This window comes from Ruditapes philippinarum, unplaced genomic scaffold (assembly GCF_026571515.1).
Source record: "Ruditapes philippinarum isolate M1 unplaced genomic scaffold, ASM2657151v2 ctg4472_1_1_1_1, whole genome shotgun sequence".
Lineage (NCBI taxonomy): Eukaryota > Metazoa > Mollusca > Bivalvia > Venerida > Veneridae > Ruditapes > Ruditapes philippinarum.
The window spans coordinates 1-16305 of record NW_026858907.1 but is presented as its reverse complement, the minus strand read 5'-3'; the positions used below and the strand labels follow the sequence as shown (position 1 = coordinate 16305).

Sequence of the window (16305 nt, the reverse complement as noted above, 5' to 3'; positions counted from 1 at the left end):
AATAATGAGATGGTCTTTGCTTTTGCAGCCATACAGGATGAGGATTAGAGCAATCCCAGGTAGAGAGAACATAGGTGCAGATTATTTAAGCAGGGTATAATGTAGAGTGTAGTGTAGTATTTATGGTGGTTATAAATATGGTGTACAGTATTTCTACTTACATTTTTGCAATTTGTCGTTTTCACTTTGTTGTATTTAAAAAAAAATTATCAATTTTCTCATTTAAAGGGGGGCGTAAATGTCACAAAGTGAAAGTACGTTTGTAAAATATTGCATTATATTTTCACGCCGAACCTCATTTTTACTCTATATTCATTGATGTGAGATTGCATCATCTTTTGTTCAATTTAGAGTTTTCGGGTGAAATTATTATTTAGAGTATTTTTATGGTTTGCATAAATTTCCATGTCTCAATTTAAACATTTTGCCGTTTATTTCACAAAAATCCTTTCAGTAATAAGAAAGTTACATTTTGTTTTATGAACCAGATATATGTATTATGTCTGTATTTGAAGGACGGGCCTTTATTTTACATAACTATTTTTCCCGCCGTCCCAGCTTTATTTCGTGCAAATCGATTTTTCATATTTTGCACGATCTGTTTTCCCGCTCAGTACTCAGTAGTTTGCTATATAATGACTAAATTTTAAGTGACATATTGCAATGCACTGGACGTTATACAGGTCACTATGACGGTGACAGACAAATTATATTTGTCATAAAATTACAGCTTGTACAAGGTAAATTTAATTTTCTAGTGATTTTGTTTCATAAATTTTTGCTATTTCGTAAAATACTATTCTCTATTAGAATTATAGTTTATTTGATTCAGGTTTAGTTATTTGGCAGTAATTTATTGTTTTCTAAATTTTCTAAATTTTTGCAGATTAAATTTTAAAAGCTCTTATTCTAGTGTTTCGCTTATGCAAATTTATACCGAGATGTATGTTAATTGAAGTTTTAATTATATTGTAATTGTATAGGAGCCATGAATATTTTATAGATATATATCAATTCATAAATAATTTATTATGGTTCTACCGTATTTGTGTAACTTTATGTAAAATGCTGCAGTATCGTAATGATTTGTTTCAATCAATTTAATTTACGTTATCATCTTACTTCATTTCATTTATCATCAGTTTTGTTATAAGTAAATACAACGTATCAAAACCAACGTATCTCTAGAGAAGGATCTTCAGTGGCATGATTTTGGAAGACGTTTATTTATTGGTGGTTAATATGTGGCGTATATTTGAATATATTTGCAACGCAGTATTATGCGGATGTGATTGAAATTTTGTTCCACGGAATGTATGGTGTACTATAGTGGACATTTTGTTTATTCAAAGAAGCACGTTATTTTATTGGAAACCGACAAAGGTCGAGTCTTTTCCAAGGGACTTTATTATACCCTTATGTTTGATTACCATGGAACTTACCATGTTTTATACTTTGTAGCTTCTTATTTGAGGACACACCCGAAGATGACACGGGCCCTCTACACGTATGTCCATGGCTAAAGGGTGACGCATGCCCTTGTTCAGGATCCTATCAACTGTGCCAACACTGTAGGAAGTACAGTTACGCTTGATAAGATTTTATACAAGACGCCCGCCATTGTGACGAATTTTGTTCAACAACGCCACCACTTTATTGAAGCATCATGACAGAAACTTTACGGGAGAAATAGACTGAGATACGTTGATAGTGTTTGTTTGCGCAGTGACTTTTCATATATAATCATTTTTCATTTATAAATATTCATTTATTGTAAATAAATTTGTATATATTTTTCTGTTCTGAGTTGTTGGTTGTTTTAGATAGCAATTGTGGTCTGCCTGGTATCCCAGCGTAGTCCCTATTGCGACATATATTCACATTATTGATAATGATTCATGGTGTATTTTTGTTTTACAGATGTTTATAAATGAAAAGATGTTTTTTCTATTTATTTTGTACATGCATTTTGTCAATGATGCTTTTCAAAATAACTTGCCCGGACCAAACTTTTAGTTGTCCTGGGCAACCGTTAATGTCGAGCCCTGTACATATGTATTTTCAAAGTCCATTCACTGCATTGACATGTGCCTTTAAAAGTTTGCGCACTCGTTCAATTTACCATTGTTTACTATACAATTTTTTCCTACCTTTTATACCCCCAAACTTCGGGGTTTTTTTTTTTTTGGGGGGGGGGTATATAGGAGTCACCTGGTGGTGGTCGGTCGGTCCAGACGTCCGTTGCATTTTCCTTGTCCGGAGCATAACTTGAAGACTAATAGTTGAAATTCAATACAACTTCATACAATGGTCAAGCACATTGAGAGGAAGTGCAGTGCACAAGAACCATAACTCTATCTTCACTAATTACAGAGTTGTTGCCCTTTGTTAGTTTTCCTTGTCCGGAGCATAACTTGAAAAGTACTGGTTGGAATTGAAAACTACTTCATACAATGGTAAAGCATAGTAAGCGGAAGTGCAGTGCACAAAAACCATAACTCTGTCTAGAGTAATTATTGAGTTGCTGCCCTTTGTTACTTTACCATTGCTTTTTTCTTGTCCAGAGCATTTGTCATCTTGGGTCAAAACTAGTTCAAGCAGCCCAAATATAGAAAAACCTTGTTAACACTCTAGGGGCTACTGTTTCAGTCCAAATACAGGGATATATACTAACAATTTTAATCTTAGGGCCCAGACTGCTTAAAAAGAATATTTTACATTAAATATACAGCCATTTCCTCCAGAATACTAGGGGCCCAACCCAAAAGTTTGGAGCCATTGGAAACTAGACCCCTGTTAATTTATATCCCTGCAAATATCTTGGAAATTAGTCAGAAAGGTTGTTTATTGATTTCTAGATAAAGTTCGAATATGGGTCACTTGGGGTAAAAAACTAGGTCACGCAGCCCAAATATGGAAAAACCTTGTTAACACTAGAGGCCACTGTTTTAGTCCATATATCCTGGAAATTGGTCAGAAAGGTTGTGCTCAAGTTCGATTATGGGTCATCTTGGGTCAAATCTAGGTCAAAAAGCCCAATTATAGAGAAACCTTGTAAATACACTAGGGGCTACTGTTTCAGTCCAAATATCCTGGACACTGGTTAGAAAGGTAGTTTAGATGATTTCTAAGTCAAGTTCAAATATGGGTCACCTGGGGTCAAAAACTAGGCCACACAGCCAAAATATGGAAAAAACCTTGTTAATACTCTAGGGGCTACTGTTTTATTCCAAAGATCCTGGAAATTGGTCAGAAAGTTTGTTTAGATGATTTCTAGGTCAAGTTCAAATATGGGTCACTTAGGGTCAAAAACTAGGTCACAATTTTTTTTTTTTAAAAAAGCAGTTGTATTCAGGTGAGCGATAAAGGGCCATTATGGCCCTCTTGTCTATAAATTGATGTGGGGTCTTTTTATACAGGAAGTTGGAGTCACATGGCAGTTAAAAATGGCCGAACATTTGTGCATGTCTAGTGGATTTGCAATTTTCTTATTAAAAAGGAGTCATGTAAACAAAGTATATGATTTTTTAAGTCGAGCAGAAAGAGTCAGATGTTGCATTCACACGTATGACAATGGATATGCTATATATTTTGACAGTTACATGTCTTATATATTGTCAACTTTGCATTTGGAAAGTAAAAAAATATTTTACATGACATTTTAGTGGTATGTTATTAAGTTCTATGTTTAGTTATCATAAATGGCTTCAAAATGCATTTCTTACCAAGAGTCAGATAATTCATCCTGCAGATTAATAGAAACTCTTACTATTCATATGTAAATATATATTGATGATGTGATTTGTGGGGTCTTAGTAGAGAGGATCTGGTTTGTTGGGTCTTAATGTATATGTTGTACTTTGTAGTGTGTTTGTGGGGTATTAGTATATATATATATATGATGAGCTTTGTTGAGTTATTGTTTGTGGGGTCTTAGTATATATTATGCAATTTGTGGGGACTAAGTACAAATGATATGACCTGTGGGGTTTAAGTATTCAGCATTTGATATTTCGGTCACAGAATGTATGATGATGTTTGTGATGCACAATAATATCTACCTTGACTGATGACATTTAACACCATAAGAAAATTGATAATGTTTAGAATCTAGGTTTTTGTGGATTTAATATTTAATTGAATTTGATGACTTTGTGGCTATTTTATGCCATTTTTAGCTATAGATTTTTCACATCTAAGATAAATAAAAAAATCAAAATAGTTATTTACCTACTGGCAAACAAGCAACTTTAATAAGTAAAGAATTGCTTTGAAAATTTGGGAAAAAAAACGATTGTTTTATACTTTTTGCTCAGACTTTTAATTTACTGGCTGTTTCATTTAATTAAGGTGCAAATAATTTTAAGAAGTGATGAGTAACTTCTCAATTACATTAAACCTTATGATAGCTTTTAGTATACAGTGTATATGTAATGTGGGTCTTAGTATAAAAGCTCTGACTTGTGGATTATGAGTTTTGGGCAAATTTTTTGGATCTTATGTTATATTATGGTATAATTATGTAGCAGGGACTACCTTGGACTGAAAATTTAGGGAGAAGTGACTTCTCCCTTCAGGAAAAATAGTGACTTCTCCCTTCAGGACAAATAGGGAGAAGTTTTGAAATTTAGGGTGAAGTGATCATCAAATGGAGTTATATCATTGGATTTTTTTCTAATTTTATTTCGCAAAATATGCATGTACACCTTTATATGTACATGCATATAAAATTATACATGTATATGGGCATGGAAAATAAACAAATGTGTATTTGAAAATCGCTATGTTGATATTTAATGAAGTACTAGTTGCTCAATAAAGTTTATTTAAGCATTTGATTTACATCAACACAACATTTTTTCATTTTTTTTTAGGTTCAACAGTTTCTGACTCTTACTTTTAAATGCAATTTATTAAGAAGAAAAGTTCTTTAATTCATAATAATTGTCCAAATTCTATCAATTTACATCAGTTTCATTGATGAATATTACTATCATAAATTGTGATAACAAATGTATATGGGATATTGTAAATCAAATAGGACATATAGGGGAACTAGTAAATCAAACAGGACATAATTATAGGGGAACTATAAATCAAACAGAACATACAGAGGAAATTTTAAAATAACAAAGATTAGGGACTACTGTAAATCAAGGGATATTGTAAATAAGACACAAATATAAGTTTTAGGTAACTTAATTATCAATTAGCTTGCTTTTTCACGTTTTTATCATCTGTTGCATTCATATCAGGATTCTTTCACAGCTTTAATTTACCGTATAATCAATGCGCTAAAATTTTTAGCGATGTGGATTTTCAAGTGTGAATTCCAAATGTCGCTATGGCCACGCTTCAGCACGTGTGCTAATTACGTCGGATTACACAATTAATTCTGCCTCCAGGCAGTATTATGGGGTGGAGAAATATACATGTCAGACATTTCATAGAGATTTTAGGGCGACTAGAATTTCGCTTTTCAGATCATATAGGGCGAAGTGAAAATATTTACGGCGAAGTTTTCGCCTGACTTTGCCCTGAAGGCAGCAGTCCCTGTGTAGTGACTAGACTAAAAAGAAAATAAAAAAATAATGGAGATATTATTTAATTAAATTTACCAGTACCATAAGTTTAAACTAATTGTGTGAGCTGGTACAAGAGATATTGACATGGTACTTTTCACCTTGTATCAATTTGTTCTTATGGGGTGTTGTTATTGTCCCCAGCCTTTTCAAAAAAAAAGGGGGATATAGAAATAGGCTCCGTCCAGGACCGTCCGTCTGTCCATCCGTCTGTCCGCACTCACAGGACAGTAATTATGTGGCTAGAGGGACAATAGGTAACTGTTCTTTCTCTTTGATATCATTCATTCCTTAATGCTTTTATGTGGCTATTTCCTTTTGTGTGGCTAAAAAGAACAATAGAGAGAACAATAGAGTAGCCACATAATTACCCTCTTTTTAGAACGTCCGTCCGTCAATCTGTCCATCTGTCTGTCTGTCCGTCACCTTTTTGTGTCCAGTCCATAACGTTGTCATTTATCAAAGGAATTTGAAATAACATAGCACAAATGTTGTTATAATAAGACGATGAGTCGTGCGCAACAATCAGACTCCTACCTCCAAGGTCAAGGTCACACTTGCTCATTCAAGGTCAACATTGTCTATTTGATGGTATATCATATGTCGTGTCCGGTCCATAACTTTCTTATCTTTGAAGGGATTTTGTAAATACTTGCCACAATTGTTCACAATAATGAGACGATGTGTCATGCGCAACAACCGGTCACCTACCTCCAAGGTCACACTTGGAGGTCAAAGATTAACATAGTCAATTACAGGGTATATTTTGTGTCCGGTCCATAACTTTTTCATTTATCAAAGGAATCTGAAATAACTTTGCACAAATGTTTGTTATAATAAGACTATGTGACATGTGCAACAACTCAACCCCTACTTCTAGGGTCAAGGTCGCTTTTGCTCATTCAAAGTCAACATTATCTATTTGATGGTATATGTTGTGTCCGGTCCATAACTTTCTTATCTTTGAAGGGATTTTGTAAATACTTGCCACAATTGTTCACAATAATGAGACAATGTGTCATGCGCAACAACCGGTCACCTACCTCCAAGGTCTCACTTGGAGCTCAAAGATTAACATAGTCTTTTACAGGGTATATTTTGTAGGGTATATTTTGTGTCCAGTCCATAACTTTTTCATTGATCAAAGTATTTGCCACAAATAGTCACTATAATAAGACAATGTGTCATGCGCAACACCTGCATCCCTACCTTCAAGTTCAAGGTCACACTTAGAGGTCAAAAGTTAACATAGTCGGTTTTAGGGTATATTTTGTGTCTGATCTAGAACTTCTTCAGGATTTTGAAATAACTAGGCACAAATATTCACAATAATAAGACAATATGTCAGGTATAACACCTGCACCCCTACGTTAAGGTCAAGGTCACACTTAGAGGTCAAAGGTTAACACTGAGTCTGTTATATGGTTTATTTTGTGTCCCATCTATAACTTCTACTTAGTTCAAGGGATTTTGAAAATACTTGGCACAAATAGTAATATTAATAAGATGATATGTCATGCACAACACCTACACCCCTTCCTCCAAGGTCAAGGTCACACTTATAGGTCAAAGGTTTACATGATAGAATTTTAAATTCTGTGTTTCATTTTACTAGTATTTCTTTCATAAATTTATTGTTGCATTGGCAGATCTAACATGGATCATAATTTTGGACTGAAAGCCCTAAAATCCATACCTCAATCTTTCGAAATACGATTAAATGTTGCACAATTTTATGCTTTATATAAAACTTCCCCGAGGTGGGGGACCTTGGTAACTCTGTTACAAATTCTTGTATAAACATGAAGTGGAAGTGGTTTGTCAGCCATTTTTATGAAAGCATGGAGTCGAGCACATTTCAGATTGTTCATCTTATGATTTTAACTGTAATATTCTTGTCACTTGTTGTAATTGGTATAATAGTGTTTATAGTATATAAGAGATGGTATGCCTTATTTTTTAGTTGGAATAGATATCTTCAATAAAAGAGGTACCTCATGCTTATTGATATCATAAGTGAATTATTAAATTGTTCTCCTTTTTTTTTCTAAAATTTGTATAGTTGACTCAAATTTTAATTCAAAGTTCAAGAGTATTAATATTGACTTTTGGGTAGGGAGAAGAAAAGTCATTTAATTCTCTAATCCAATATTTAATTCTCAGAAGTATAACAGAAATAATAACAATAAAACTTTTTTTTAAGTTTACTGTGCTTTTGATGTCTTATATATTCCTAAGCAGTCTTGCGGTGGTATTAATCACATTTAGTGATAGTTCTAGTCACTTTTGCTAAGAAGTTAAAATACAGCTGCCAACTGTGAAATAATTAAAAGTCTGTTTTGCCCATATGCATAAAGATTTTACAGAGTATGCAAGGGAGATTACTGATATGATAGAATTTTAATAAGAAAAACATAAATTTCATTATTGCTGAACCAAGTTGCATTTAATAAATTTCATTCAAATAGAAATAGCTTTATTTCGTGAATATAAGAGATTTTGTATCAACTCAAGTTTTTACTTTGTTATTTAGATGACCAAAAGTGAGTTTTATAAGCATTAATATTTTGAGCCTCATTGTGGTGCAACTCCGCCTTTTGGTCATTCATACATCAACAAAAACGTAAATAAACATGGTAATCATCAAGTAAATCCTCGGTAAAGTTTAGTTTCAATTGTATAATGGTACATTTCCACACTACATAGAATCTGTTCAGCTTTTATTTGTGTATTTCTATTGTCACAGTGAAACAATTGTTTTCACACCGGTATAAATGGGAAAATACGGCATTTTTTGTGTTTCATATTATAGCTTTCTATTAACTAGTACACCTGCACGACCTTTTAATAGAATTCATAATAGTATGAATTAGCATATAACTAAATAACATTAGTGTTACCATGGAGTTTTCCTCTTAAAAATCTTTTTTTCAGAGCATTTTTATCAAACTTTCAACACTAATGTTCAAAAAGGATATATAGACACTGGCCCAGTTGTTCAAAACTTTTGTTAACTTTAACAACAAATTAACTTAACTGTTGTTAAATTTTAACATTCTTGTTAACTAACGAAATGTTAAAATCTTGGTTGTTCAGAGCTTTGTTAAAATTTTCGTTAGTTAACGAAAAGTTAATTTGGTTAACTTTTCGTTAACTATTTAACAAAAAAAAAACAATCCCATAATGCAGTGTGCTACATCCTGTACAGTAATCCAAGATGGCCGAAATTCAAGAGGTAAAATCACAAACTCTGAGTGAAAACCAAAAAATAAAGCGTGCCAGGAGTACTAACTTTTCATGCAATGAAATATCTGTCCTTGTGGCAGCATATAGTAAAAATAAAGGCCTACTTGAAGGCACCAAAATTTCAAACAATGTAAAGAACAGGATCTGGGAGGGCATTGCTCTCAAAGTTTCAGAGGCTGGCACTGCCTTAAGAACCACCAAAGAGGTAAAAACAAAATGGTTCAACCTCTCTCGTATTTCTAAGCAGACACACAGTGACTTCAAGCAGTCTTTTAACAAAACTGGAGGTGGACCACCTCTTTATTCGCCCAAGGGCTTCATCAAAGATATAATTGACCTCAACACTGATTCGGAGAATTTTTGTGGGATAGATGGTGGTTTGGAGACCGAAATTTGTTTTGATTACGATTACAGTAAGTATATGTTTTTATTCTATAATGGTTTTAATGTGTCCCAAAATAAACATAAATAGCTAATAATTACAAAAAGTAAATAAACAAGTTTGAAGTTAGGAAACACCCTTCGTCGTCTGCAATATTTTGTTACTAAATATAGTATACAGCTATTTAAAGAGTGACCTTGACTTGCTTTTGCCTCGTTCTGAAGTCTCAGTCAGCTGTTTACTCTTAAAATCTACAATTTTTCGAAAATAACGGCAATGATTGTTGTTTTCATAATATTCAGTCAACATTAACCAAGCTAATAATGACAGACAAAGAATGACAGAAAGGGATTATAAAGGGAGGCTTACAGGTTAAATAGTAAATAAGTTCGTCAAATTTTCGTTGTTTGAAGCTTCTCATGTGTTGTATCTGCTTGATTGAGAGTCCGTATAAGAATAAGTTCCATAGTTATTGGTAGGACTACACTATTGATTTTCCCTTAGCTATAGATAATCATCGACATAATACTTTTATCAAACCGTTTGAAAATTATTATAAGTATTATTTATGATAAATTGGCCAGAATCATCGCTTAATAAAGTAAATAACACTATAACAATGATAGGCCTCACAAGAATTTTCTACACAGTTTCCTACCAAATGTTATTCGATTAAATTCTACTGAATAATCAAAAATAAAAAGTTACAAGAGGCCCTAGCCAGGGTTATAGTAAAAACTAACACAAAGTGGCAGATACTAAATGTCAAAAAATATAAAAATTATTATAATATTAAACTTATTACTATCATTAATTAAACTAGGTAAAATAAAAAAATATACTCACTGAACCACATATTGTGCACAAATAAAGATGTTCTCAAATGGAAATGATCAAACTATTATTTTTTATAATTACAGTCACTGAAAATACAGTTGGCAATGAAGGGCGTCAGATAGACAGTGCAAATATGGAGGCTGGTATGTAGACAAAATATTAATTAATATATGTAGATTATGGTTTGGATAGAATACATGACCAACTCTGACTGGGTGTTCAATTTCTATGTATTTTAATGATGTAAAAATGAAACCTATAAATATGAATACAATTATTAATACATGAAATACAAAACACAAATTTAAATACAAATTCAATATCAATATCATTTAACATTTCATATTTCAAACAATTCCAACTATTTAATTCATACATTTCAACACATTTCTTTTAAGTTATTTAAAGAAAAACATATCTTACCAGGTGCAACTGGCTGACCTCTATTGTATAAAATAATAGAAAATCTATTCTATAAAAAACAAACATAAAGTTTATTTAGATAAATACAAAATGTTCTATGAAGAACTACTGAAGTTAACTTTATAATGCAAAGTTTGAAAATGATTTCTGCCTTAGAAAAGAAATGTAAGTTGCCCATGCATAAAATGATATGAAATCACTCACATCCAATCACATTCTCACTTAACAAATATACAAGATATTTATTGGACATCACTTAACAACACAGGACAGAACAAAGGACAGTTCACTGAGCATGGTAACTCACAACAAGAACAAGACATTACCCATAATTCTATAATGATGAATGAAAATGATGTCATGTGATTATGCCTGAATGAATGAGAATGTACAGTTAGTTATTCACTACAGTGATAATAACTGTGTGTGTAAATATAGGATAAGTATACAGATAGGCAGTAGTTTGACCTTATCTACATATATATTAAGCATAATTTTAACACATGTGCACATGATACTTAAACTCATTATCTGACACATACATACTGCTAATTATGTGCACACACAAAAATTTCAGATACTAATTTGTATATTACATTTGTATATAAATTTGTTTTCATATACTATCATACTATCTAATTATTGTAAAAGATTAGATTTAACATTGAAAATTGTATAATTCACTTAATTGTTTAGACCTGAAATATTGAATCTAGTTCCTTTTATGAAAAAAGGAGCTTAAGAAGTCAAGACAGTAAAAGAACTTTTTCACATTAATTAACATGTATTTTAAGCCAACTTAATCTTTCTAGCAATTATGCATGAATTTGAAATAGTGTTGCCTATCACTATAATTATGAAGTAGGCATTTATAAGTCATCTTAGACATGTATGTACCCTTTACATGATGTAAGGGAGACAACTCATAAGCCCATATTTATTATTATTATTATTATTAAGATAAACATATCAATGTCATCACAGGTAACACATCAACAGTATCTGATGAAGTTGAAGTCATTCATCCAGAAAATGTGAATGTTGAAATAGTGCAGGAGGTATGTGATAATGGACCATTTACACAACTCAGTATTTCCCTTTAAGAAATAGAATTTAACTTTCTTTTTCAAATTCATGATAAATCAATATATTTTTAAGATTATACCAGCAAGCTGGTCTACTTCAACAGCTCCTGCTTTATGATTGTGTAATAATTAACATTACTAACATAAGCTTAAATAACAATGTATTTTCTTTCTAGAATTCGTGATTTTATTAAAAATTTAGGTTTTTATCTCTCTTTTTGCATTCCTTTCCACTGCTGCAAATAAAGAAAAACAGGACTTGGAATAAACTTAATATTTCAGACTAAAACTGATAACTCAGACATGATCAGCCAAAATAAGAGACAGCAGACATGTTATGAGAACCAGAAGCAGAAAAAGTAACTATAATATTTTTACACTCTTTTATTATATCCATGATAATTGCATAATTTCTTCAAAGTTGTTTTGCCCACTAATGCATTAATATCTCTGTAGAGTGAATGTAGACTTAATACTTAAAGCTATTTTCAGAGCATCATCTCTTTTTCTGATTACCTATTATTGAATTTGTAAACAATATCTGAGCTCTCATAAGATCTTCCTTTGCAATATGTTTCATAGAATTATTATAGTAAAGGAATTTTTACTTTTATAAATCAAAGTATATGACTGTTTTTATATATTTGTTTTCATATGTAACTAAAAAAAACAGTAGTATCAGAACATTTAGAATACATTGTGTATGTAAAGAAAGTGAAATATATTATTTCATAATTGTAATACAGCATATACATATGGAAGACAGACAAAACCCCACACATCAAAACCCAACACCTAAAAAATTTATAGAGTGGACAAAACCCCACAACTTAATTTTAAAGAGTGGAAATAACCCCACACCTTCAATTTTATAAAGTGGACATAACCACACACTTTTTATTACTATTATGTATGGTCCTTTGACTGACAATGAAATAAAGGACATTCCCGTACGAAAAAAAATCCTGTTTTACAACTGTAAAACGACTGAAAAACACCTGTTTTTGTAAAAATACAGGTCTTAGGGACCTGTGTTTGCTGAATTTGACATTTTGACTAAGAAATACAGGTGTATTTTAACAATTTTACAGGTGTATTTTTGAGACAAGACCTGTGTTTTAGATGTACACATGTAATTCTGATACTTAGAAAATATTGAGCTGAAAATAATCTAAGTCCAAAACTACAACTGTATTTTCAATGATACAGATGTACAATACACACTTAGAAAATCTTTTAGAGAAATTGTTCTTATTTAAATACTTTAATATCTTTGATGCAATTGTACAGACTGCATGCACATTATTTACACTTAGGATTTAATTTTTAACATTCATAATGTAAGCAACTTTGAACTAAGAGTGCTATCTAAATTTGAATATACATGTACATTGTATATGATTATTTAGTTTTAAAATATATGAGATAGTTCACATAGGCCTGTGCTTGTTGTTCTTTTAAGTTTAAAAAGAACAACAACAAAAACTGTAACAACAACAAACTGGTTCATGTTCTTATTCAAGACTCCAAATTAATTTGCAGACATTATGAGTTATTCTTCACTCTGTAAAGTTAATTGTGTATGAAATAAACTCATACATTAAGCTCTCTCAATCTAGTTTGTAATATAAATGACCTGTTAAGTAGGGTAAATAAATAAACACTGCCTCTACTACTCTACAATGATTTTACACAACTGACTGATTTTACACCTTGCACTGACCAGTCTGATAATGGTAACCACCTGTTTTCCCACCATAAATTCTGCTACAGTCCAGACTCTTCCATTTGATTTTTTCTGGGGGGAAACAACTTTATAAATTTTAAATGAAGTCTGTTTAGAAGGAAATTGCAAAGTTATCTTTAAAAACTTATTATGAATTTGAAATTCTACATTACACTTTTTTTTTCTCATATGTCTAGTATGATTGTGAAAGTAAAATGATTGGTGCTTTGATTTGTAGAATATCCCTGTTTAACATTATGCATGATGAATCAGTCCAGTTCTACAGTTGTAAAATTTGAAATCTGAGGTATTTGTGGAAATAGTGCTCATGTATCACAAAGGATCTTATTGATAATTAAGAAATTGTGGAGATATAAGCAATTTTCTAGGCAATATTTTGTATAAAATGTTTGGGTGTAAATTCTTAAACTTTTTCAAAGAAAAAAATCAAGGCTACAGTCTTGTTAATGAAAATGACAATATTCTGGATTATGGGATATGCTGGTTGCAAATGAAATTTGAATCTTGGACAAGAAGATGAAAACCAGAATCATAAAAAATCAGGTAATACCTTTGGATACATTTATGTGGGACTATGTCCACTATATAAAATTGAAGGTGTGGGGTTCTATGAATTCAGGTGTGGGGTTTTGTCCACTCTATAAAATTGTGAGGTGTGGGGTTTTGATGTGTGGGGTTTTGTCCTACATTCTATACATACATGTGTATAAAACATTAAATACTGTTCTTGATATAACCAGGCGAAAGGTAACACAAGAAATGGTTTGGGAAGCCCAGCTTCAGTTCTTCAAAGAGCAGAGTGAGACTGAAGTGAGGAGAAGGCAGCTCATGGATGCCAAAGAAAGTTTCTACAAAGAAGCAACTGCTGCATTGAAGAAATCCAATGCTTGCTCAGATATTTTTCAGATAATAAATGCAAGCAAAGAATCATGAAAGGTAAATATGTAATTTTTGCTGTAGACTTAAAGCAGCATGCCTTCAGGTTCCTGTAATGTATTTTATCAAGTGAAGAAAACAAGTAATTTACACATTGCAAATGTTCAATCCAAATTATTTACTAAATACAGGTCACAATAGCCCTTGCTGAGTTAGAAATATGGTGATAATTTCTACAAAATCAGTAATTAATTGCATATGAAATGTATATCATTACTTGAATTGTGAGTGTTTTTACTTTTCTTAAATATTTTTGATGATTTCCAATAATTCTTTGGTTCACAAGGAGGCATGCAGCTTTAAAGTCCACAACAAAATGTACATTTTCATTGTTTCTATTTTTCTTCAAAAGTAATGCCTGGTTATATAATCTCTTATATGATTGCCTTCCTCTGGTCCATCATATTGGGCTGCTGGTTGGGGTGGTTCCACTATTGTATCATCTGTTAAACCAGGCTCTCCTAACATGATTGCTATGTTGTGAAGCACAGCACAGGCAATAATTGTTTTACTGGCTTTCTCAGGAGTAAGTCTAACCTGTTAAGAATTATAAAATACTGTGTACATGCAGTGACTGATAGAAATAAAAACGTGATATTTTTAAATGTGTATTGTTTCAGAAGTCATTAACAAATTTACAAATTCTTATATGTTATTGAATTTTATATTCAATTTCCTGTTACTTTATGAAATCATTTTTTCTTACCTTAATGTTCAATTCATAATGTTGGTTGAAAAAAAAAACAATTTTGTGCTGCATTAAACAGCTGAAATCTAGGTTCTACATGTATGACTGCCCAAAAAAAAATCCAACACCAAATTTACAGTGTAAAATGTAATATTCCCTTTCTCCATGTAAAATTCAAATCCCTTTTTCCAACTCCCAAATCCCTTTTTCTAGGGGCAATTTTCTTGTTCTAAAATGAGCTTTTGTTAAAACGCTCCCTTTGGGGGGGTTTTGTCAAAATTTTTTCTGTATGGTTTAAAATCGGTTTTCATACAACTAAACGAAATGTAAAGGGTTTAAATTTTTACGGGGAATACACACACATGAGAAAAAATAAAAGCTTTCAAGATGGGTAAAGCCCAAGACATGTTTTTATTAAATTTCCCAACCCCACGGTCCCCCAAAGGGAGTTCCCATCCCCAAAGGGTTTTCCTTTTTTTCCCTGCCCGGGTTTGGGCCCACGTGAAGATGACTTAAATACAAAGCTGTCATGGGCTGATCCTGGCCATTTAGCATTAACACTTATGAATTTACCTAAAAAAATAAATTGAAATTCTTTAATGGATTATTATTCAGATAGAACAAATTGCATGAGTTTAAATTCTCTACTTTAATAGAAAAATTATTAAACCCTCTGGCTGGTATGAAAGAGTGTATGTTTGTTTGTTCTGCATGATTAGGCTATGTTTCACACATTAGTAAGACTACTATGTGTGATACATTACCATAGTCTTACAAAAGAAACAACTTCTTTATAGTTTATACATACAGTAATTAGAAAAGATACCCTTGTCTCAACTGTTGTAATGAAGTTCTGGAAACAAATGCATGTAAAAATAGATAACCCATATGCCAAAGTTCACAAAAATTATTGAAGTCTATAGTCACATTCTGTACTTCACTGGTTAGTAAAAAAATGATAATCAAGTTTTTTTCCTATAAGTACTGCATTTATTTTCAATTACAAGAGTGGCAATAGCCACAAGTGAAATGTGATAATTTTCTTCCCACAGGATGAGTGGGTCCTGTATTTATAGAAAAATTTGAATTTTCTTTTTGTTATATAGTAGAATAATACAAATTTTTCTCTTTTTTCTTTTCTTATTACAAGTCACCAGTGACAATATGGAAAAGCAATTATATATTCTGTCATTTACTTTTGTTTGCCCATATTTGGGTGTCTAAAGGAAGTTACTTGAAACAATTGTGCAAGTATATTTGAGTCTAAGACTTGGTAATAAAGAACATCACACTGCTTTATCATTTGAGCCGTGTCATGACAAAACCAACATAATGGGTTTGCGACCAGCATGGATCCAGATCAGCCTGCGCCCCTCTTT

General features: G+C 31.9%; 1 protein-coding gene and 1 long non-coding RNA gene across 2 annotated transcripts; both read left to right on the top strand.

Moving 5' to 3' along the window:
- Nucleotides 1–222: 222 nt before the first annotated feature.
- LOC132754640 (uncharacterized) lies at nucleotides 223–1796 on the top strand. Its single transcript, XR_009629107.1, has 2 exons — nucleotides 223–740; nucleotides 1462–1796. It is a non-coding gene; the product is annotated as an uncharacterized LOC132754640 (long non-coding RNA).
- Nucleotides 1797–8577: 6781 nt separating this feature from the next.
- On the top strand, nucleotides 8578–14771 carry LOC132754639 (uncharacterized). The gene is made up of 5 exons (XM_060745298.1): nucleotides 8578–9241; nucleotides 10131–10190; nucleotides 11455–11528; nucleotides 11838–11914; nucleotides 14043–14771. Exons 1-5 carry the CDS (start codon nucleotides 8800–8802, stop codon nucleotides 14233–14235), a joined length of 846 nt encoding a protein of 281 aa, XP_060601281.1. The 5' UTR covers nucleotides 8578–8799; the 3' UTR covers nucleotides 14236–14771.
- Nucleotides 14772–16305: the final 1534 nt, after the last annotated feature.

Coding starts and splice junctions, on each gene's coding strand:
- LOC132754639 (XM_060745298.1), top strand. CDS start 8,800: ATGGCCGAAATTCAAGAGGTAAAATCACAAACTCTGAGTGAAAACCAA. Junction 10,191..11,454: donor CAGTGCAAATATGGAGGCTG/GTATGTAGACAA, acceptor ATGTCATCACAG/GTAACACATCAACAGTATCT. Junction 11,529..11,837: donor ATGTTGAAATAGTGCAGGAG/GTATGTGATAAT, acceptor TTAATATTTCAG/ACTAAAACTGATAACTCAGA.